The sequence below is a fragment of the Cygnus atratus genome, chromosome 12 (assembly GCF_013377495.2).
Source record: "Cygnus atratus isolate AKBS03 ecotype Queensland, Australia chromosome 12, CAtr_DNAZoo_HiC_assembly, whole genome shotgun sequence".
NCBI classification, from domain to species: domain Eukaryota; kingdom Metazoa; phylum Chordata; class Aves; order Anseriformes; family Anatidae; genus Cygnus; species Cygnus atratus.
This window is the reverse complement of record NC_066373.1, coordinates 14,874,601-14,897,289: the sequence shown is the minus strand read 5'-3', so window position 1 is coordinate 14,897,289 and position 22,689 is coordinate 14,874,601. Positions and strand designations below refer to the sequence as shown.

At 45.1% G+C, this 22,689-nt stretch overlaps 1 protein-coding gene across 1 annotated transcript in view; it reads left to right on the top strand.

The window, feature by feature from the left end:
- Positions 1-1,553: 1,553 nt before the first annotated feature.
- Positions 1,554-22,689, top strand: part of SLC6A2 (solute carrier family 6 member 2) — a 66,809-nt gene continuing 45,673 nt past the window's right edge. The window contains exons 1-2 of the mRNA XM_035543435.1: positions 1,554-1,583; positions 3,336-3,618. Of these exons, the coding sequence (XP_035399328.1) occupies positions 1,554-1,583; positions 3,336-3,618 (313 nt within the window). The remainder of the gene's footprint in view (positions 1,584-3,335; positions 3,619-22,689) is intronic.

Sequence of the window (22,689 nt, the reverse complement as noted above, 5' to 3'; positions counted from 1 at the left end):
AACTGGCTAGTGCCCGAGCTTCTTTTGTCACAGACTGACCAAAGCTAACTGCCTTCAGCTTATGCAGTTCGTGTGAAAAACACGGAGTCTTTCACTGCTGGTCAGCCCCACGGCTGGAACGAGCTTAGAGTTTCTGTGGATGTACCAGCACGTGAAATTAAGGAGGTGGTTTATATATCCCCTGCCCCTTTTTAATCTTTTTAGTATGTGTTGGATTACAAGAAAGTGATGTCCTGGGCCTTCGAGCCCAAAGCCCAGCTCTCACAGGCAACTTTATCATACAACCTCGTTCATAAAACAACATCCTAGAGCATCAACATCCCTCTTTAGTTTCTACCGTACTCCCAACTCTGATAGTTAGCACTCTTCTCTTTTTCCAGCTCAATTTTTCATTTTTTGTTTGCAGTTTGGTTGAATGCTGCTGTTCTGCTGTTCATTTTCCAGTGACATTTGCCTTAATTTATCACGCACCCATATCCCCTTCAGTCACTGTTTTGCTTGGCTCACGTGCCGAGCTCTCCCATCAGGCAGCTCAGAATCAGCACTAAGCAAGACCCTTTCCAAAGGCACCAGGTCCTGGACCTTTGGACACAGTTCCCTAGGGCCCTTCTTCGCAGGTGCTTTGTAGGACGCAGGGCAGCCAGCGCCTGCAGTTCTGTCAGCCGGGTGGCAGAGGGCTGTGCTGTGCCGCTGAAGGCTGTGAACACGAGCCCTGCTCCAGAGAGCACAGCGAGCCTTCGCACCAGCAGCTAATGGAGGTCTGAGCTGTTGTTCATTGGGGTTTTTTCCTTTGTAGACACTAAGGTATGAGAGTGACAATCCCAGCTTGCTACTATAGTGTATAGGGGATTCTCCCATACCTTGCAAAGAGAGCGATAGACATGAATTTGAGTGATTGGTCACTAACCCAGCAACACCAGATGAGTTTCTGAAGATACTGCCTGTTTCCCAGTCAACTGTGGGACATCGTTAACGGCCTGCCATCTTGCCTGGCTCCATTGAGGTTTCTAAACACAATATTCCCTTCCCCGCCTGCCACTCTACCCGCTGTCAGGCTCCATTAGGCGTAACAAGATCCAGACAGATTCAAGATTAAGCAACTTTTTTATAAAATCCAATTGAGGACTTTCTTACCTTGAGGGTGCAGCAGATATTACATTAACCAGATTGTGCACACTTTCCATGCAAGAACTAAAGGCAAATATATATATATATATGCACAGTGATTTAATTCTCTTCGGAAATAAGCTGGGGCTTTCTAGATTCCTCCCACCACCGACATGATAAAGCTTGGCTAATTGAGACCGTTGTGGGGAAAGGGTGTTCCTTAGCGAGGGCTTATTTTCCAGAAGCAATATGTGAGCACTGCTGTCTAGCATAGGAAGTCCGTGCAGATTAAGACGGTGATAGTCACGTGGAGAGAGGGGAACCAGGTTTAAAAAGCTCCTTACTGCCTAGGCTACAGCTTCACCTCCCAGCGAGGTTGCAGTCCCGGAGCAGTGGAAGAAGGAATCCCCCTCCAGTCACCTGCCCCTGCCCATAGGTGCCAGGGAATGGGACAGAAACACCCCCAGTGCTACCTGGTGAGTCCCCGGGAAGGTGGCTTCAGGGCTCGGGGCAGGGAGAGGGGCTCTCCCAGGGCCAGACACAGCGCCCATCCTTGGTTTGCCGCGCGAGGCGGGCGTGCAGGCTCACTGAAAGGCAGGCACGCTCGAGGACACCACATGAAACTGGAAACTGGGTGTTTGTGTGATGCATTTAGGGGAGGTGACTGAGGGGTGCTGCGAGGAGCAGGCAGCAGTGCATGGGGATAGAAACATGGGCATGGGCAAACCCTGGGTGTTCACAGAGCGCTATGCAATGACTGTGCACAGAAGTATTGGCAGCGTGCACGGCCTGAAGTGTCAAAGGGATATAGAAAATGGCTTTCCGTGGTGTATTTGGAGAAGCATGAAACCGTGGAATGATGGAAAGAGAGCACGAGCCACGTGTTCTGAGCATGCAATTGCTCTGAAACAGTCTAGACGCTGCTCAGATGGTTTTTCCAGACAAGGGCTTTGGGAACCAAGTCACAGCTGAGGAGCATGAGAAACCCAGTAATGCCAAGAGCTTTTTGTGAAGGCAGAAAATCCCCAAATTATCAATAGCTGTCTCAGGAGCACCTTCACAGTCTGTGGTCCGGAGAGGAGGGGAAGATGCTGATTTAGAAGCTCAGCTCTCAGCTGAGACTCTTCTTCACACTCCAAATCTGCAGGGGAAGCGGGGATTCCTTGCAAATTCAGACTAGCGCCTCTGCATGCGTTATGGTTATAATAACAGAGTTTCAGTCCCAGCAGAGTGAGACCAGTAGGCTGTTAAGGGACTTCTCTGCAAGCTGACCTGTTCTCCCTAATGCTGGGCAGAAGAGAAGCTATTTGGCATTGCTGGTGGGGAGCTGCCTGTTTCTGCCTTCTGTGCTCAGACTGCATTGCCTAGCAGGCAGCCAAGGGACAGTTTCTGCTCACAGCTGTAACAGGAGGGGCCCCGAAAGCCTCCTGCAGCTGTATTTAGCCAGCTTTTGGCACCAGACATTGTTGATCTGCTAGCTAATTCTTTACTCATTTTACACCTAAAAGAGCCGGGTCTCATTTGGAACAGCAGTAAATACTTAATGCCCTGCAGATACCACAACCTGACAGCTGAACGCTACCAGCCTGCTGCTTTCCAGGAAAGAAAGAAAGAAAAGAAAAGAAAAGAAAAGAAAGAAAGAAAACGCTGGGCATCCACCAGCTCTGGCGCGGGACGCCCAGCAGCATCCAGCCCTGTCATCCCCTCCGGGTTGCAACCCCCAAAGCCAAATTTTAGCGTTTAACCTGAGTCAGGCAGGGGAGCGCAGGCTCCCTCCCGGAGCGGCGCAGGAAGGGGAGGATGAGGCAGAACCGAGCTGCACCTGCCGGGGCTGCTCCGCCGGGGGGGAACCTTGCACAGCACGGGCAGGCAGAGCTCCGAGCGCCCCGAGGGCTCCGGCAGGATGAGTGCCGACAGGGACAGAGACAGGAGCAGGGGCAGGACATGGCCAGAGGCAGGACAGGAGCACAGTGAGACCAGGCAGAGCTGCCCCAGGTGCGCCGCTCCCCGCGGCGGAAGGGCGCGGGCACCGCCGCTCCCCGGGGGCTCCCCGGTCCCCCCCTTCTCCCCCGCCCCATTTGCACGGCCCCTTATTATTCCGGCTCTGCCGCCGGCCGGGCCTCGCTCCTGCCTCTCTGCAAGCGCGGAGCCGCCTCCAGCGGGCTGAGCTCTCCCCCCCCTCCCCTTTTTTTTTCCCCCCCCGATCCTCCTCTCTGTGCCCGTTCCAGGCGAGGATGAACAAACAGAGCCAGCCCGAGCGCAAAGTGTCGGTGGTGGCCCCCTTGGCGGAGCGGCCGGGGCCACGGAAGGACGTGGAGCTGCTGCTGGTGAAGGAGCACAACGGGGTGCAGTACACGGCCAGCACCATCCTGCCCGCCGCCCCCCGCTACGGCGGCCCGGAGCGAGAGACGTGGGGCAAGAAGATCGATTTCCTCCTCTCCGTCATCGGCTTCGCCGTGGACCTGGCCAACGTCTGGAGGTTCCCCTACCTCTGCTACAAAAATGGAGGGGGTAAGCCGCCCGCGACCGCCGCGCCCCGACCCCAAAAGCCGCATCCCCCCTGCCCCAGCCCAGCGCGGGGCAGTTTGGGGCCGCGGGGTCTTCGCCTTCCCCCCTCCGCCCGCTCGACGGGGCTTTTTCGGTGGCAAAGTGCGGTGTAGAAAAGAAAAAAAAAAAAAAAAACAAACTTGAGCGGTGCAAAACAGCATCTAGAAAAGTTACCGCCGGGCTAGGGAAAGGTTGCTCTGCAGTGATTTTAATGGGGGATTGGGATGCGTGCACTTCGGGGGCTCTTTCCCCTCCTTTGAGTAGGTAGGGGACTTGTTACCAACAAAGCCTCACCCCCTGCACGCTTTGGCACCGCCAGCCACAAAAAGCTGGCACCCGGTAACCAGAATTAGCCCGGAGTGCCCAGCCCAGCTTCAGGACCTGCACTCCAGCAGCCCCTCAGCCCCTGCAGGCAGGGCCCCGCGCCGGGCGGGTGCTGCAGCCCCGGGAGCGGGCAGGTGCCAGGAGCAGGAGCAGGCGGGTGCTGGGTGCTCCCAGAGCCCCCCAGGAGGAGCAGAGCCCAGCAGATGGAGAGCCGCGTGTGAGCCCTGCGTGGTGCAGATGGAGGAGCTGCCGGGTGGTGAGCGGGTTCTGTAGGGTGGCCGGGTACGTCTTGAGAGCGTGGTTGCCTGGTGATAAAGGCTGAGGGTTCACGCTTGTAGCATGGAAGATTTGCTGCCCAGGAAAAGAGGAGTGTGGGATGGGAAAATCCCTGGCAAGCGGGGTTACACTGGTCCTCAGAACTTAAGGGGGCATGAGACGGGGCTGGTACTGCAACACTCAGTCTCAGCTGGGACCTCCAAACTTCTGAGGAGGGGCAGAAAATCTCCGCTCACCAGCCAGACAGGCTGCAGGCAGTCAGTACCGACACAAAAACCCTCTCCTTAGTTCATTATGTCCAAAAATAATTCAGGTAGCTCACAGTGCAGCAGCACAACGCAGCATGAAGCCAGCAGGCTTCCCTGTCAAGTGCAGGTGGAGCAGGAGCATCCCTCACACAGCTCCGTGCATACGCACCCCTCTGAGCTCTCTCCTGCAAAGTTTAGGGACACAAATACAATGCCTATATAGAGGTGATGCTCACAGTGCTCGGACTCCTTTCTATCATTTTGGGTCACTTTTAATCACAGTCCTAGCCTGCTTCCTTTGTAAATTTGCTGCTAGCTCAGGCACAGGAGGTAACAGTCCGCATTTTGTTCAGCGTCCACGCATTATGTCAGTTCAGCTAGAGAAACCAGGATCTCCTCTCCCCTCTTTAATTTAAATACCTCCGAAGTGAGGTGGATAGCAAGCCACCTACTTCACACCTGCTAGAGGCACCTTTCTCCTTTGCACCCATTCTTCCATACTGTCCAAGGGGAATCAGAACCTTTACGAGTGAAGGTAGAGGGGCCCTGTGCTATCAAAGTCTACACAATGACCGAGAACTGGTTATTGGTACAGATTATAAACACTTCCATTTAATCTGCTCTTCAATAGAGAACAAACAGCAGTAGGAAGCATCGCAATCAATACCTAGGATGTCATTCTTGAGCACGCAGATAATGTAACAACACCCTTTGCTAGCACTTGAGAAGACTTTTTTCAGTGTAAAATGAAAGGTGGGATAATCCTGATGGTCACAAGTCAGCAGCAACAAATGAGGTCGGGAAGACGAATGAAGACACATTAGCTATGCCTATTTAAGGACAAACTAATTTTTACAGTTAGCTTGTGTTTGACTTAATGAAGATTAATCATATTGAGATTGTTTTTTCCTTTTTCTATCTGTTTGATAGACCATGGCCACCACCACATCAGCTAACAGTATTTAATTAGGACAATTTCCAGGCCAGACCCTGAGCTGAGAAGTGGGGAATGCAGATACAGGCAGGGTCACTGACTCTTTTCTCTCTTTACAACACTTGTCTCTATGCTATTTAAACATCTCCCATCCACTGCCTCCATGTTGTAGGTATATATCAATTTCATTTAGCAGAAACTCCTGTAGGAGATTCAGCCTTTAAAAGTGCTTTACTACATGCCATAAAAACAAAGGCACTAACAGACATGGAGAAAATTTAATTACATCATCTTAGTACTTCTGCTAGTAAACTTTGCCAACTCAAGCTAGTCAAGTATGGGGTACAAACTTGTGTGTCTTCGACAGATTGACACAAAACAAGGCAGTGAAAAGGAAGCATCTTGTAACGCCACAAGTCCTAAACCACTAAGATATTTTAACACTTTTGTTTTCAGCATAGCTGGTGCTATCTGGTAAAAAAAAAAAAAAAAAAGTGCTATCCTTCCAAAATCTACACCCATCAAGGTTGTACAACTACTTTTAAATGTTAAATAAGAGTGTTTAAGGACACTGAAGTGGTAGGAAAGGGCATCTCCCTCTACATCTGCAAAAAGTGACATGTGGACTGCTATGTTCCTAGGACCAGCTATGATTAATTTGAGATGCCAGCAGACACACACACACTAAGGGCCTTTCCATGCTTGTAAAAATAGGTGGTTCTCAATCAAGCGTGAGAACTTGCAGGACCTCAGAAGGAAGGTACAAATACACACTGCATTCCCTCAAAGCTGAATTTTACAAGGAGATAGACGCATATACACACCCACATCTTACTAGCCAAATCCTCGAGTTTCTTTCTTTGGTAAACTCCAGGGAAGTTTCCTGATTAAAAACTAGAGATAGAGGCTTTTGTGTTAGATCCTGAAGTCCCACACAGACAAAACTCCCATTAGTTCACTGAGTTTTACTGACACAAGGTATACACTGCCCAGTGGTACCTTTATAGACATTTTTATGTTATATAACTTCAGAGACAACACTGGTAATGGTTAAAAATATGTAAATATGTATTTGTATTTTAACAAAAACAACTGTTTGTTACTCCCAGTAACAAAAAGCTAGACAGTAGGAAGCATCCAGCAGCACTAACCGCTGAATGAATAGCCAGAAACATCTGTGTTTTGGGAGTTGCCTGCTGGGAGACCCCAATGGGACTTGTGCACAAAGATAGATGGCAGAATGTAACCCTTCTGTGAATGACTGTGATTTTTGGAAACAGTCTTCAGCTATTAAGAAAAATAATCCCGAATCTTAAGTAAGATTTAAGAAGCTAGAGTGTTTATCCTTTGTATCAGCTACCTCCTTCCATAGGAGTTGCCTACTTTACCAGGGCAGGCACAGATCCAGTGGCTGTACTATAACATGAAGCCACAGAAAACTTCCAGGACAGTTTCGTATGAACAGACTGGATGAGATCTTGCCCTCACGGACTACTTGGAAGCAGGATATGCCCACTATGTATCCTGAACAACCTTATAAAATGACAGGCTCTGCACAGGAGGTGAATTTCTGCAAGCTCTCATTAAGCAGATAAGGGGATACTCCAGAAAGGGGGGGAGATTCTCTACCATTGCCTTGTCAGTTTGGCTGATGAATAAACACCACATCTGACATATATTCCGGCACCCCTCACAAGACAAAGGAAAAGCACCATTTGCAGCAGATCAAGGACGACTTGTGCAGTCCAGTTCTGAGAGTTCAGAGCAGCAGGGCATGTCGCTGGAGAAATCAGCAGCCATGGCTGTTTCTGCTGCCTATTCTCACAAGTGCTCTTCCCTCGTTATAACTCATTTCTGGCAACAGCCCCTTTGTGGTTTGTGGGGTTTTTGTTGGTTTTGGTAACAACGACAAAAAAAAGATTCCCTAGCTGTATGAATCTGTTTGTAAGTGGACAACATAAGTGTACTCAAGACAACTCCTTATAGCATATCCAACCTCATGAGTGTTCCCCCGATCAGTACGAGGCGATGCTGAAGTACAGAAGAAGAGCATTAAAATTAGACTCTCGTCAGTTTAGGGAAAGATTTATCTCGGTAATTTGGATTACATCTAAAACGGTACTGATGCCAAGTGAAGTTGAGTAATGCCTGGTATGATTAACTGATGTGCTCCCTGTGGGGGAGGATGATGCTCAGCCTTAGGTAACCACGCTATTGTTGATTCTGTACCAGATACTCTTAGCATTAACGTTCTTCGTTTTCCTTCATGGTCATAAGAAAAAATAATATTTCCCACTGAAATTTATGAAAAAAGAATTTACCAACATAAAATACTCCTTTTTGTGAGCCAAAGTATTTGCAGTCATGTTCAGACTATTCATTAGGAAGCATGTAATTGTCGGATTAGTCACCAGAGACTTATTGTATCATAAGAATCAGATTAAGTTTTTCATGAATTTACAAACAGCTGCAGATAAATATTTTAACAGTTCTCTAGCTGTCATAATATACACTTTTAATCTCCTCTGAGATGTTATTTTCTTAAATGTTTTTAGACCACGTTATTTCTAGGAGAAATCATTTGCTTCAAAGAACAGCTCGCCAGCAATCAATGCACTTCAGAAGAGAGGTATCTTACAACTTATCCTAATGCTCTGTTTCTTATCCGTACTTCCACAAGCTCTAGTGCGGGACTTAGCAATCCACAAGCAGAGGTACCACAGACAGCATACAACCAAATCCAAATATCCCCTACTGTACAGATTTTATATGTATATATAAATAAGTATGGCTAGTGCACCATTTGACCAAAAGCATGATCTGATGCTGACCTGCAGCACCTTGCTTTTCCACCAGGCTCTGCTCCCTGCCTTACACCAAGTGTCTGCCAGTAAATTTAATCACTAATTTGAGAAAGAATACCATCTGGCACTTTACCTTTCAAAGGTGGCTGACCTTTGCCTTGTAATGTCAGTGTTTACATTCCAAAATAGCATTGATGATGGTAATAAGTGAACTTTGAAGCAATCTCACAGCAAGGACTATGCCAAGAGTATGAGTCATTAATCAATCAAAGCATGGATGCAAATCGAGCGATTTTGGTTTCCTAATACGGGTTTTCAATTCCCATTATTGCATCAAACCAGGGACCTCAGACAGGTCTTGAACTATTATACTGACCTCCATACCGTGGCTAAGAGCTTTGTGCTGCAGGGCTTCGTGTGACGTTTGGGACAATCTCTGTTGTGCCACATGACAGTCCCTTCTTCCCGGATTCAGTGGCCAGCTCACAGTTGCTCTCTCCTTTTCACACATGACTTCATCACTCCTCTTTCCTCCCCATGACAATCATTTATCAGCTGGTACATACAGAGCATGGCTTCACTAAGGCTCACCAGCACTGTAGCTTGCATGCCAACAGCTTCTCTGAAATTCCCTCTTCTCCTCCACTTGTCCATCAGGCTTGCTGGCTCTACAAAATAACTCTTCAGAACTATAATTTCCCCAGGGCTATAAGCTACTGTATTTTACACCTACTGCATATGAAGCATCATGAACACTCGACAAGGAAAAACTGAATATTTCTTACCCACATCTTTTATCAATTCTAAAATTCCAGTTTCTGGGTCTGGGGTAAGACACCATGAACCAGCGTACAATTGGTACACTGTATGCACTCCCAGCTAAATACCTGTCTTAACAGAAGTCAAGCCAGTCCCTGAACAATTCTAACAACCCTTAGCTTGACAATTTTACAAAGGTTCTAGAGATATACAAAGGTTCTAGAGCAGGTTGCTGGTATTTAGCTTGAGGTCAGACCATATGAGGACCATCCTGTGGTTAGTGCAGGACAAGCATTCAGAACTGACCAAAGAGATGCTCTGATCAAACTGGTGTTCCAGCTTCACTCCTCCTTGTTACCAAGACAATACAAGAAGTTGGTGTGACCCAGATGAGCTGGTTTTCTGACAAAAGCAAAGCCTTTTTCTAACAACAATGAACGAACACACTTTGATTACCACTCAGAACTATTTTATTCTGAACTAAGAGGAAGAAAAGGCATCAAGTAGCAAACTGCTATCTTAGTTCAGTTGTTTGGGAATCTAAAATCTCTGCTTAAGGTTTTTTTTCCCCCTCCATTTCTGGTGCCCTTGTCAATTATGCCAAGCAGCTGAAGTTGTGAAATACCCCTGGAAAGCCATTCCGCCAGGACAGGTATCCCTCCTCAACAAGTTCTCTAAGTCACATTAGCAAGCTTTCAATGTTCCTATTAACAGATCCATGAGTTTCTTATAGTTTGGCCAGGGATACTCAATCAAGCTGAGACAGCAGGCATCTAAGCTTCATCTGTTTCTAGGCTGTTTCTCACTGACATCTTTTTAAGCTCCTTATTGAATTCACTAGAAGCAAAGGAAAACAGCAAGGCCATATCAGGAGTGCAGCAGCCAACAGCCCGTCTTTACTAAAGAACCCAAAATGTCACCAGTTCAGTGAATATGTGAATACAACTACAGCAGCCTAAAGAGAGTTATTTCAAGGCAGATTACTTTCCTGTCCAGACTTAAGTATGAAATATGAAACAGGATGCTAACAGAACTACTTACACGTAAGATGAGAGGGAACATACAGTTTTAGCAAGTGTTTAGATACGCTACGAGGGAAATTATGATTAAAATCAGTCCACAAATTACTGAACCTCTTGCTGTGAATTAAAATGGAAACCAATGGTTTAGGGAAATCTGAGCAGTTCTGAGCAACAACATCAAATAGCTCATGCATGCAGTTCTGCTGTGTGTAGGGGGAGTCTCTTCAGTTGTGCTCAGCTCTGAAGCCTTTGTCCCAGGTTCACCAGCCGATTAAAGTTAACTGTAGCGTGGCTCTCTATTATGTTTGTACTGTAAGCTCCATAGCGTTTAAATATACTGCAATTACTAGATGATATTTTACCTAATTGCTCTCAGCGATGTTACAAAATAATAAAGCACCCCTCTATACTTAGAGATATATTTATATTAACATATTGTAATTCAGGAGGCAGGAGACAAGTTTAAATGGAGTCTTGTTGTGAGACAGCTCCAGATCTTTTAGTCCTACCTCACTCTTTGTATTTTCTAGCTGCACTGTACGTATCCATCATATAGAATATACAGAACCATGGTACTGGGCTTCAGGGAATCTCACACTGACAAACAGCAGTTATGATTAATTTGCAACTAACTCTTGTCTTCTCAACTTGAAATGTGACAAGAAATTATTATTATTATTATTATTGAAGTTGAAATAAGTTCATTCACAACAACTCCCCCGCCTCAACCCAGTTTCAATGAAGATGATGTAAAGATTCTGGGATTATCACACTTACTGTAAACCTTCAGTTTCCCTTCCTCGGGACATCTGGAGGCAAATCATCCATGTCAGCAGCCTGTTACCCATATCTTGACAACCAATTATTCCCTCCTCCAACTCCTTAATCTTCCCCTTTGCTGCCTCTGAGTTGTCTTGGACCTTGCACGGCAGGATCTCATCCTAATTGCGTACATCTTGTGCACTGGTGCCCAGCTGAGAATGGTTTCCTATGAAAGGCTCTCCTGCCACTCAAAACTCTACTTCCTAAAGATGGACATCTGAGTCCTTTGGGAAACCAGCACCAAAAGTGCCCAGCCCAGCCCAGTTTTCATGGAAGTCCTGGAGAGAGAACTGTAGTATAATTCAGCATCTCAGCTTCTGTAGAGATTCAACATACTTCGTTTAAGCCTTGCTGATTTTGAAACTTTTATTTCATAAAGGCAGGGAAAGGGGATAATTGGAAAGGAAAGGAAACAGTTAAGGTCCTTGCACTGTGACATGTTCTTCATGATGACCGTAGGAAAAAAAAAACTCTAAATTACTTCTCAAGGGTATCCTTTGTTTTACTCTCACTCCTCCTTCTCCTTTCCCCTATTCTGTATTTAAACAAGTTTTGCAATCTCCCTCTGAAGCATGACAAAGGTGACAGCACTGACTCTGTGTTGAGAACTAGGGTCTCCCATTCAAAAGCAGAAACTGTCAGCGGGGACGCCTGGCTACACCAGCCACACGTTTCTTTGCACCCATATTCATCCACAGCACACTCCCAAGTTTCCAGCGCACAGAATTCCATGATAACCCATTAATAAACAAAACTCAGACAGGAACGGGCAGGCAGTTGTCTCTTGCCAGTCCATAAATGCTTTCTGTGACTAGCATCCTGACTGCTGGTGCGCAGTAAAACAAGCTGCCCTTATTATACAGGAACACTTTTTATAGAAGATTGTAATTTTTCCAGTGTTCCTGCCCTTTAAGGCTTTATGAGCACAATCACTCACTTCCAAAGTCACAATTGAGTGCAGAAGCTGGGCTATTAATGTAGACATTAACTGGCTGCTATTATGTGGCTATCTCTATTGTTTGAGAATACACGCTAATTTAAGCATCCAAAATAGGATCCAACGCTATCAGACTGGTGTTGCCAGACTACGCAAATATGAAGCCTTTCTTGGTTTGTTTAGCTATAAAGTGCTTCCCTAGAACACGCGTGTTACACTAGCCTGGCAAACAGCAGCAGAAGAGCAGAGCTTGGTCCCACCCCACCAAAGTACACAGGAGTTGTGACTCCAGCAGCAGCATATCATTCTTTTGCAGTTTCATTTCAGAGCTGGAGGAAAAGCGTGTGATTTCCAAGCACTGCAATTAGTGACAGAGCGAGCAAAAGCCATGTCTTGCTACAGCGCTCGTGCTAGTTTGAGAAACAGCTTTTGTGGAAGGATCGGGACCGGGTAGTTGCATGGCATCTGTCTCTACTGAAGGCTGCAGAAGGGTGGGAAGCGAGCAGCGGGTTTCTGGCCCATCGGCAGCAGGCAGGAGGACAGGCTGCCTGCCTGCCTCGCTGACCATACAAACAAGCTGTTACCAAGGGCCCAGCATATGCACTGAAATACGCAGCCGAGTGCTGGGTATCTTATTTTTGGCTATTTATAATTTATTCTGCACCTTCTGAACTATGCACACTAAGTAGCACTCCTCACTGATTTAACTTTTGTTTCTCCTTCTCCCTTTTTCTCCTCTGTAATCCAACTCCTCTTGCAATGCCTGTCCTTAAGTACACCAGAGATGTCAACACGTTAAGATCTGCATCTCTTGAGGAAATTACCATACTGATGTCAAATTCCTATCTAATTTTAAAAAGAGAGAGAGAGAGAAGCTGGACTTTTTCTGGCACACCACTCTACGTAGTACAATGACACAAACTTTCTTCAGACCACAAGGTGGAGCAGTAGATCCTTATAGATCTTAGTAGATCCTAACCTGCTAATTAACCTGAAGGCAACCTACTGCATTTATAGGAAGGAAAATGACCGGAGGACCTAACAGGGTGGTTCGTGACTTTCAGATACAGAGCTGCCCAGTACCAGCAATGATCACTCCAAGCAGATCCTTCTTGGATGTCCTGATCCATTTCATTTAGTAGGAAGTGAATAGGAGTGGCTTTTAGCGATGCCTGATGCACACCCAGGGGTTCCCCTGTCAGCACAGCCACAGAGATGGCAAGGAGAGTTCAAGAAGCAAGGAGAGAAATGAATGCAACATTAAAACAGAGATTACTATCCATTCCCTCCAAGGAATGCTACAGGAGGAAATAATTTCTCCAAGTTTAGGGGGCTGTTCTTTGCAGTACCCCCAAACAATTTAGCTTTGGAAAACAGCCAGGCTCCACACAGGCTGTCACTGCCATCCTACAATAAGAGCTGGTTTGGGTTTTCTGTTCCAGTGTTAATGTAACGCCTTCCAGCAGGTCTCAGTACCTTGCCTTCTTGGCAGAAACATTAGTATTTCAATAGCAGTAACAGAGAGCAAAGAACAATTAAGCATATTGGAATAACTATGATATTACAAAGTTTAAGGCCAAGCGTTAAAAACACTTGTCAAAACATCAAGATCACAGGTCAGGACTACTCAAACAGCTGTTATTAGGATGCAGGACTATCTGTCCACTGATAACCAACAAGGCTGATGCTAGAGAAAGCTCAGAAGTTCCTTCCCCCGGCCAAGGAGCCATTCTATACGCACACGGGCATCCTATTTACAGGGTTTATCACAAAACTGAGGACTAGCTCATGCTGTGGAGTGCTTTTGTCTCCTGCCTAAAGAGAAATGCAGATGTGTCAATGAGATCATGAGGCAGGTGTTGGCGAGACCAGAGACACTCCAGGATTTTGTTTTGGGGAAGAGTTTGATCATTTGCTCCGTTTCTGCAGTTTGTTTCTCATTTACGTATAGTTCCACAGCCTTAGTTAAAATCAATAGATTTGTAAACCACAAGGGAGAAATCCTGACCCAGCTGAAGTCAATGGGTGGTTTTTTTTCCATTGACGTCACCAGAGCCAGGATTTCAACCCAAATAACAGACGTCTCTCTCTTAAGGACTCCTAAGTAGACAGAATTTCCAGACTAAGAATTATGTGAGAAGAAAAACAGAGTAAAGCAATAAAAAACTATTCAGACTAAACTGCTACAGGAGACTTCCACTGACCAGTAACCGATCTGCGCTCAGTGCAATAGTACAGCACTTCAGCTAGCATGCAGAATGTCAGGGCTTCCATAGATGATGGTCATTAACACACAAAACAAACTTACTCTGTGAGAGTGGGACTGTGACCTCAGCATTCTCCTACACAGTGCTCCAGCAGTAAAAATGCACTATTTTAAGAAGTGCTTTTTACTCACAGTTTCATAGAGACAAATGATTAGGCAGGAATCTTTTTCTAGCTCTCGCAGCTAAAGAGAAGAGCTGGGAAAACACAAAACAAGCATGAGACTCTGAAAGACGGAAGGCAAACAAAAGGACTGGACTAGAAGACCTTATGTTTTAAGACACTTAGACTTATTCTGTAGCCTAATGCATGGTTTGGGATTTTTTTTATTGCCAGGTGTAGAAATCGAGCTGGCATTGATTACTCTCTCCCTTTGCTCTTCCCTAAAACAAAGTGACAGAAAACAGTGTCCAGGCTATTTCTAAACTGCAGCGTGATCCTTCACTGATGCATATAGAGGCTGCTGACAAAATCCCTGCCTCTAACCCTAAATTAAGATATTTGGACATCTTCAAGATCACCTAGTTTCCCTTCTAAATTCTGTTTTACAAGCATGGGGTATTACGTGCTCAAAAGCTGTTCAGAAACATGAAAAAAATAGAGCTGTGATCCATCAAAACCACCAAACTTTGCCACACTGATTTCTCATGAGGTCTGTGTACCCAGTGAAAAAGATTGCCCCCCAACCTGCCAGCACAAAAGCCTGCGGAGTGACGAAACAAGAAGGATTTTGCTTCAAACTGTTTCTAAGCCTCTGCTTCACCTGGGCAGTGAGCTGTGATGGGCCCCGAGGTCAGGCTCGCCCTTTCCCCCAGCATTTCAGCCAGGCCCACGCAGGATGGCAGTGCTGGAGTGCCCACTGGACTGCTTGGCCTGAGCGGAAAATTCACTTTGCTGCTTGGTCCCCATCAGAAAAATAGTCCCTTATATAAGAACCACCATAAAGCTTAGGTTTCCAACTTAAATAAAAACTTTCACCTGATTAATGCCCACAGAAGAGGGAGAGTTCTGGGACAGAAAACAAAGGATGTGGCTAGCCAGTACAGCAGGACTGATGCAGCAGCATTGTGGTTTGATAGTGGTTTAGGTGAGACTCACTTTGCCTTTCAGAGCAAGGGAACATCAAGAGAAGCAGTTCGTACAATCCTCCTGTTGCAGTGATGCTACTGAAAAGCTTTGCTTTGTGCCCGCAGTGCCCAGATTCTCAGAGAGGCCGTTTGCTGGCTGTGCCTTTTATCTGGAGTATTACCAGCACTACCTTAGACCAAATACAGTATGCTTTTTGGTTTTTCCCCCAAATGGAGAGGTTTCCCATAAAGAATGTTGTGACACAGTTTCTGTGAAATTCTTGTATTCGTCACTGCTTACAGAAGGTACAAAGTAACGAAACCACAGCCACTAGGGAGCCACCCTCATCTAGGCCTTCTAAAATTTTAGCACAATCTGATAGCAACCAAAATTTTGATAAGAGGGCAGGGGTCTTGCATTGCTCTTGGTAATTATGCAGTAGCATCCATCACTGTAATGGTAAATTTACCCAAATATTCAAAGCATCACACCCCCATAAAGGGTTACAAATAGTGATGCAGCACATAGCTTACAAATAAAGAAATATTATTTATGGCTAGACAGCACACTGCGTCATTTCGAGGCTGTATGTGAGAAATACACAGTTTTACACTGCATATAGCATGCCTAATAGCAATGTACCAGCAAACTGTAGGTAGAATAAACACTTCCCAGTAGTGCTGACAGAAAACATAGGTGGGTTTAAATAAAACACAGAGAGTGACTTTGTACTGTATGGAAATGCGTTCGCCTTCTACTTTCAAGCCCTGTGTAAGTATGCATTATAAATAATTTACAGTACAGTTATTCCACTTCCTGTAGAGGCATGAGAAAGAGCATTGATCCTGAAGGCTTTGTTTGTAATGGCTGAGAGTAAAGCTTTGATTGATTAGATTTCTTAGAGATAGGAACATACAGCTCTCCTATACTTCTGTGACAGAGCACGGCACTTTATTGACAAGGAGAATTTAGAGGATTCTGTTATGCAAGAGTTCATAAAAGGTAAGATAACACAGAAAGTATTAACAATAACAAAAAGTATTATAAATAAATCTCTAATGAAGCCTAGAAGGAAAAGAGCACTTTTCTTTGGTCATTGTGCCCCAAAGAATTGGATTTACAACTTCAGATTGGATTAATCACTAAACGGTACAGCAAGTTTTAAGTGTACCTCAGGATGTTTATACTTGATTCTTCTCAAGCAGAATTTTGAAGCATTTACCTCCTATTGGTTCGCACATTAATCCTCTTGAAAGCTGCCTGGCACTTGTCTAGAGCTGATTTAAGATGTCTTAAGCATTTTGTTTCACCTTGGCACAGTTATGAGTCTCATGGTGCCTAAAACGGGTACTCTGTCCTCTCCAGAGGGTGCTTAACTTGGGGCTGGTTTTTATTTTGACAACTAAAGGCAACCTGCAAAAGAGAAGCAGCCTGAGAGGAACACCCTGCATTTGAGGTTGTGCTGAGAACCACAAACTGTACTGTTACCCACACAGAGCAAAGTACACCGAAGATACCCCATCCCATGGTGTACCTCAACTACTGCTATGGCTCTAATTACTGTGGCTCTAACTAGCATGCTGGAGAAGTCCTGTCACCTCCCAACAGGCACCCAGTGCAGGTGCCACAGGCAGGAGATGAGTCTCCCCGTATACACCCCATAGAATGTACCCCAAAGCAAGCAGCTCCCACAAGGGCACATGTTGGCTGGGTTCTGACTCCAGACTGGAAAGACCAAAACAAGGACTAACAGCGCCTAACCGAGGGGCTGAAATCCAGTGCATTCATCCCAGGCTCTGGAAGCAGGAGGCACATCTCAGGGATGTAATCTGTCACATGTGCAGCTCAGAAAGTGGGGAGGTAACGTGGGTACAGGTGCCCACCTAACTCTTCACCCTGTCAATACATGAACCTGCTACACCAAGAAACACCTCTAAGTAAGGAGGGAATTTTAGACAGAAAAGCAAAACAAAAAAATCTATGACATTAATTCATCAGCTTAGTTTACTCACTCTGTTCAGACAATGAGAAGAAAGCTGCAATGCTTGGATGCAGCGCTTCCACACCTTCACAGGATGAAAACAAAGTAATGTAGGGCGTTTTAATTTCTCCGGGAAAGTACAGGTAAAATCAAATGTCATATATTCAAAATAGATACATTATTTTATTTTTTTTAACCACCAAAAGCAGTGAAATAAAAGGATCTGCCTGGTGTCTTCACGTCAGGACGGTACGTTTCTCTGCATGAAGGTGGCTTATGTTTTTCAGGAAGTTGGATCAAAGTACCTAACAATCCCTTCTGGAACCAAAATTGGATCTGTGGATGCTGAAAACATTCATTTTAGTATACAGCACACTGAAACAAAACAAACAAAAATGAGCATACAAGTTCACCAAGGAGGGAGAGAAAACCATGACTAAGCCTGTATCTGAACCAAAGTAAAACAGTAGTTGCCAAAACCTCCCTGGCACCAAGCAAGGACTTCCCTACACTTAAAAGAGACAGCTAAAGCTGAGGAAATATTTCCTTTCATGCACATGACTGTATTCTGTACATTACAGAAAATTCAGCACGTTTCAAGGAAAACTTGTCACATGGGGTTATGTTATTGGGGATTTTCCAGTGCAGGAATTAAGCAAAACCTGCTGATCTTGACCTATAAGCTCACAGCAAATAGCTTCTGATGTCTTCAGTCAAAAATACTCTTAGACAAGGATGTTCTGCTACTGATAAATCAGAGTACATTTTGACAAACACTTTGATTTTCTACATCTCGAGTACAGCCTACACCTTACAGGGGTGGTTTTGTTGATATGATTCAGTTGCAGGTGAATATATCCTTGTGTCACACCTAGTAACTGCAAAGTTAGGAAAAACTGCCAGCAGTGGAAAGCTAGTAAAATGACAGATAATTTGTCTCTTAATTTAGCACCTCTTAAGCTTCTAGTCATGTCTGCTACGAAGTAGTGTCCGTCTCCAGCTGGGTATCTGCAGGCTGACCCAGCAGCTCAGGGTTATGCGCTTCCCCTGACTAGCACCATCTGCCCAGCCTGGGAATGGCAAAACCCCCATGTTTGCACCTTCTGCAGTCACGCTCCTGGTAGAAGATGGCAATGGCCTAATTCTCTTCCCAAGCCAGCAGCAGTGAAGGTCAGCAGCAGAAATCCCCTCCCAGAGCCACCTTGGACCAGCCTGACTTGCATTGTCCCAACCCCATCTTGTTTCTTTATTTATTCTTTAGTTTCCCATCAAAGAGCACAGGCCAGGGTTCTGTTCTTACATGTTCCTGTGGTTATCTTTGAACTACACCCTGTTATAAATGTGATCATTTCATTAATTTATGTAAATAGGACCTTAGCCAATGTCTTGGGTGTAATTTATGAATGAATCATGCTGCTCTGAGTGGCTGGGTATATTTAACTCTCATTAATTTGTTCAAAATAGCTACTAATGGGTTTCTTGAGCTCATTACTCTTGTAACAGAAAGCCAAAGAGATGACTGGGTTTACATGGAAGAGCGCGGGTAACCCTTTCTGTTACATCCCAGTGACCAGCTTATAAATAGACTGCACTTCAAGTTGCTTCAAGTGCTTTCAAGGCAGCAGCAGGTGAACAGCTCAAGACAGAAAAAAAAAAGCAGGCTTCAGTTGACATCAGCCCGTGAACAGCATTGAACCGTTTCTGGAAACTATTTGTTTTCATTTTCTTTGAGTGAAAGGAATGCTATTAAAATTGGAATTACGGAAAAACTGAAGGGTCTGAGCCCAAACAGAGCAGGAATATAAATAAGATCAAATCTAGCAATTAGAGGGAGTAGCTAAATATAAGGGCTTCAACAGAAACATGCCACTCACCATGGTATAGCTCCACTGTTTTTATGGTGCAGAAATACTTCCCATAAAAATGTTGCATACTTGAAGATTTTATATGTGCAAAGTGCTGCTGAAGTTTTTACAGCATGCCATGTGATCTGTTTTGCAGAAAATTGTTATTTTTGACTACTATCATCTACCACTGGCAGGGTTCAACATCATCATACAGCTGCTGTTAAAATCATATTCTTGGCTTTGACACAGGGGTTACATCATGCTCCTTTGCATCTCTGACTTCTCTCTGTTGTGCTGTGCAAACCCTTTTTGCTTTTACTCTGGTCAGTAAACACTTGGGTCTGCCTGCCTGCCCCTTTCTTCCCACCCCCAGGAAGAAAGGGGCAGGCAGCAGCAGCCCCCGCCAGGGCTCATACTTCAGCTGCAACAAATCCCAGTCCGCTGCAAGCTGACCTCCCCCAGGGTGCTCTCTGCAGCCGTGCTAGCCAGCTGGCAACTGGTCCCAAGACCCAGAACTAATGTTCGTGTACTCAGAAATGCCTGCCTTTCCAGTTACCTCGTTTTTCTATCTCTGGTGATCTTGTACAACCTAGATTTTGAGATCTCTGCCCTGGGGACTTCCTACTTTATTCACAAGAGGCTGCACGGATTAGCTGCCACCCACCTTGATGTTGTCCAAGCAAACTTACTGCATTGTCAACTGTTTGCTGATGTTGTTTCAGTACTCATACAGGTTGAAAAAAGCAAGCAGGGTTGATACAGAGATTAGCTTGTATTTGAATTCACCAACTGGAAGATCTTTTTTTTTAAACTCTATTCTTGCAGAAATACTGGCAACTCTCCTATCTGAAAATATACTGCGATACTTGCCCAAAGTTTGTTGTTTTAGCAGACATCCCTGCCAGTTAACATTTTGACTCGAATATCCATGGTAACAAAGGCAGAAGGCTAATAACAGCCTGGCATGAATAGTTCAAGATTATTTCAGCTAACCCTGGCCTGGCCTGCTTCTTTTATGGGCATCGGCAAGTCCTTTTAGGACAACAGCAGCTGTTTGAGTTACTAATGATTAAAAAAAAAATCATTTAGTGCAGCTTCCTTTCTGGTATTCAGGAGTGAGATGAGTCCTTGTAGGACAGAGGAGCATTTAGGGCTGTCTTCCTCTCTGCTCCCCCCTTAAGGAGGTTGCGAAGAACAGAGGGAGGAGACGAGCTCTTCAAGTGGGTTCTGTTCTATCCAAATGAAAAAGTCGATTTGGCACTGAACTCAAGAATGCAAAGCCTGTCTTGTAATTTGTTAATGAAACATGATAGATTAAAAAAAAAAAAAAAAGAAAAAAAAGAGCAAACTTGTGCAACTTTCCACATGAAGTTTCACATTGGTGGTTTTGTAAAAGTGGAGAGTTTCACCTCATCTAGTTTCGCCTAAGACATATGGTTTTCTAACTCCATATATACACTGGTACCTTTTGGGAACGAAGTGCATGGATCTCATGACATCTGCTAACAGAGACGTAGCGATTTGCAGCACTCAGAGGCCCACGTGTGGCTTTTAAGCTGCACGTGACTCAGTAACAAGACAAGTATGGCTCTCGTGCCAGAGCTGTACCACAGATGTCAATTACTCCAGATTTTTAGCTGGGAGGGGAAACGAGGAACCATTAGGGATTGCTGGGACCAGTATTGCTTCCTGGGGTGCAGCTGCGTGCTCAGCCCTGTGCCATCACACTATGGGGGAGTACAATCCCTTCGAGCGGTATCAGCACACTGCTGCCAGTGCAGCAGCCCCACAGTTATGTTCCCCCAGCTCAGAGGTATGTAGGTAGCTCTTGGCAAGCTACTTGGCTCGTCTGAAGTGTCAGCCAAACCATGCACTCTCCAGGAGCTCAGCCTATGCAAACCTGCCCGGCCTCTCAGACTCACGGAGATCAGAGCGCAGCAGTTCCCATGGCCAGTGGCACAGGCAGGGCATCACATCACCCTAACATGTTTTGGCTTCATAGACCAGGAAGGTGTTAACTGTGAGACTGCTCCTTTAGAGAAGTCTGGTTTGATGCCCAAATTCACAGCCATGGATCTACAGCAGGAGACCCACCAGGACATTGGTCTGCCTCTGCATCGCCTGTGGGATGCCAGAAACAAGCATGCAGGATGGTACAAAGCCTCCTTTCAAAACAGTACCTCCTGTTCATGAGATTCTGTACACAGACCGGTCCTGTGATGGGGCCCTCTCTTCCCTGGGTAGGAAGAGAAGAGCAAATATCAAGATATTGACAAAATATATGACTTCCGGTATTTGTTACCTAGTGAGAAGCAGCTAAACAAAAAATGTCCAGAAATCTCCGAAACGTTTTTGAGTCGACTTATGTGAATATGAACCCTTACTTATGGTGCTTTTTATCTCTAATATTTTTATCTCCAATCGATCTCTATTTCAAAATACTTCACTCACCATCCTAGTTCCCTGAAGAGCAACCCCAGCTACCGACCTGTGCAACTGCTCTGTGCTGAAAACTGCACCACACCTTGGTAATCCCTTCTGGGGGAGGGAAGGAAAGGCAAAAAGAAAAACCTCCTTTAACTAAAGCCTGGGATGATTTGCAGCCAAATATACAATGTTTAAGCAAGCATGCATAAGTACAGTACACTTCACAGTTCATCACACTATTAGTCATACTGAGAGAACACATATTTTAAACTACCATTTAATATGCATGTCCGCTACACATCTCCACGATTATCTCATACGCAAATTTCCCTATTCAATTTGTGGCATCATTTTTTCCATGGCCTCTCGATATTAAAGCTGCACTCTGCACCAACTCTGATACATCCCAAATGCAACATGCTAGGTTTGTGAGTCAGCTCTGCACGCTGTAATATTATTGAAGCAAGACAAGTGAGGCACTTAAAAGGCTGTCACTTACAAGACCTACAAAGTAAGCCCACCTAAAATCGTTTTTCTGGATACTGCATTTAACAAAAACAATACGGGCTCTCCCAGCTTGAATTAGCTGAGTGTTTCAATACTGAACATAGCTCAGAACAACAGGGTATCAACTGAAAAACAAATTGAAAAACAAATACTTTTTCCTCTACAGTATTTAAACAGTTCAAGCAGCGCAATAATAGAAGAAGGTTTATGTATTACACTGAAATGCTATTAAAGCATGCATCGTTTGTACTGTAGAAGCTCCTGTGAACACAGGTTGCAGTCACACTACACTCCTTATAAACAGCATGAAAAAGAAGGTTCCTGCCCCCCTCAAATGATACAACCAATCTATTTCAGCTTTTTGACTACATTTGCAAAGTTTTATGCTACTCTTTATTTCTGTTGATACATCTTGTCACCCTTTCATGGCAAGATTTCAGCTTTCAAATACCTGAACTTTACTGAATGGTGAATACGTTGTCTTTACCATTAGGTTACAGGACATTACTTTTAGAACGTGGATTTGTGGTACAAAGGGAACAGAGCTTGGTTTTGCATTCTTATTCTCCAGGATGTACTCCACATTCCCTCTCTGAACAGTCACGCTGGGCAGCTCACACTAGTAACATCTGTGAAAAGCAGAGCTGAAAGGTAAAGGAGCAACAACTATTTGGACAGCATGACAGTACCTTCAGAAGTAATTTTATAACGCCATTCATTCTGCTTACTGGCCTAGTGTAGATAGCTACAGTCAAACTTAGCTTTTATAGACTACACATACCTTCTCTAAGTTTATATATTTAGAAACAGGGCA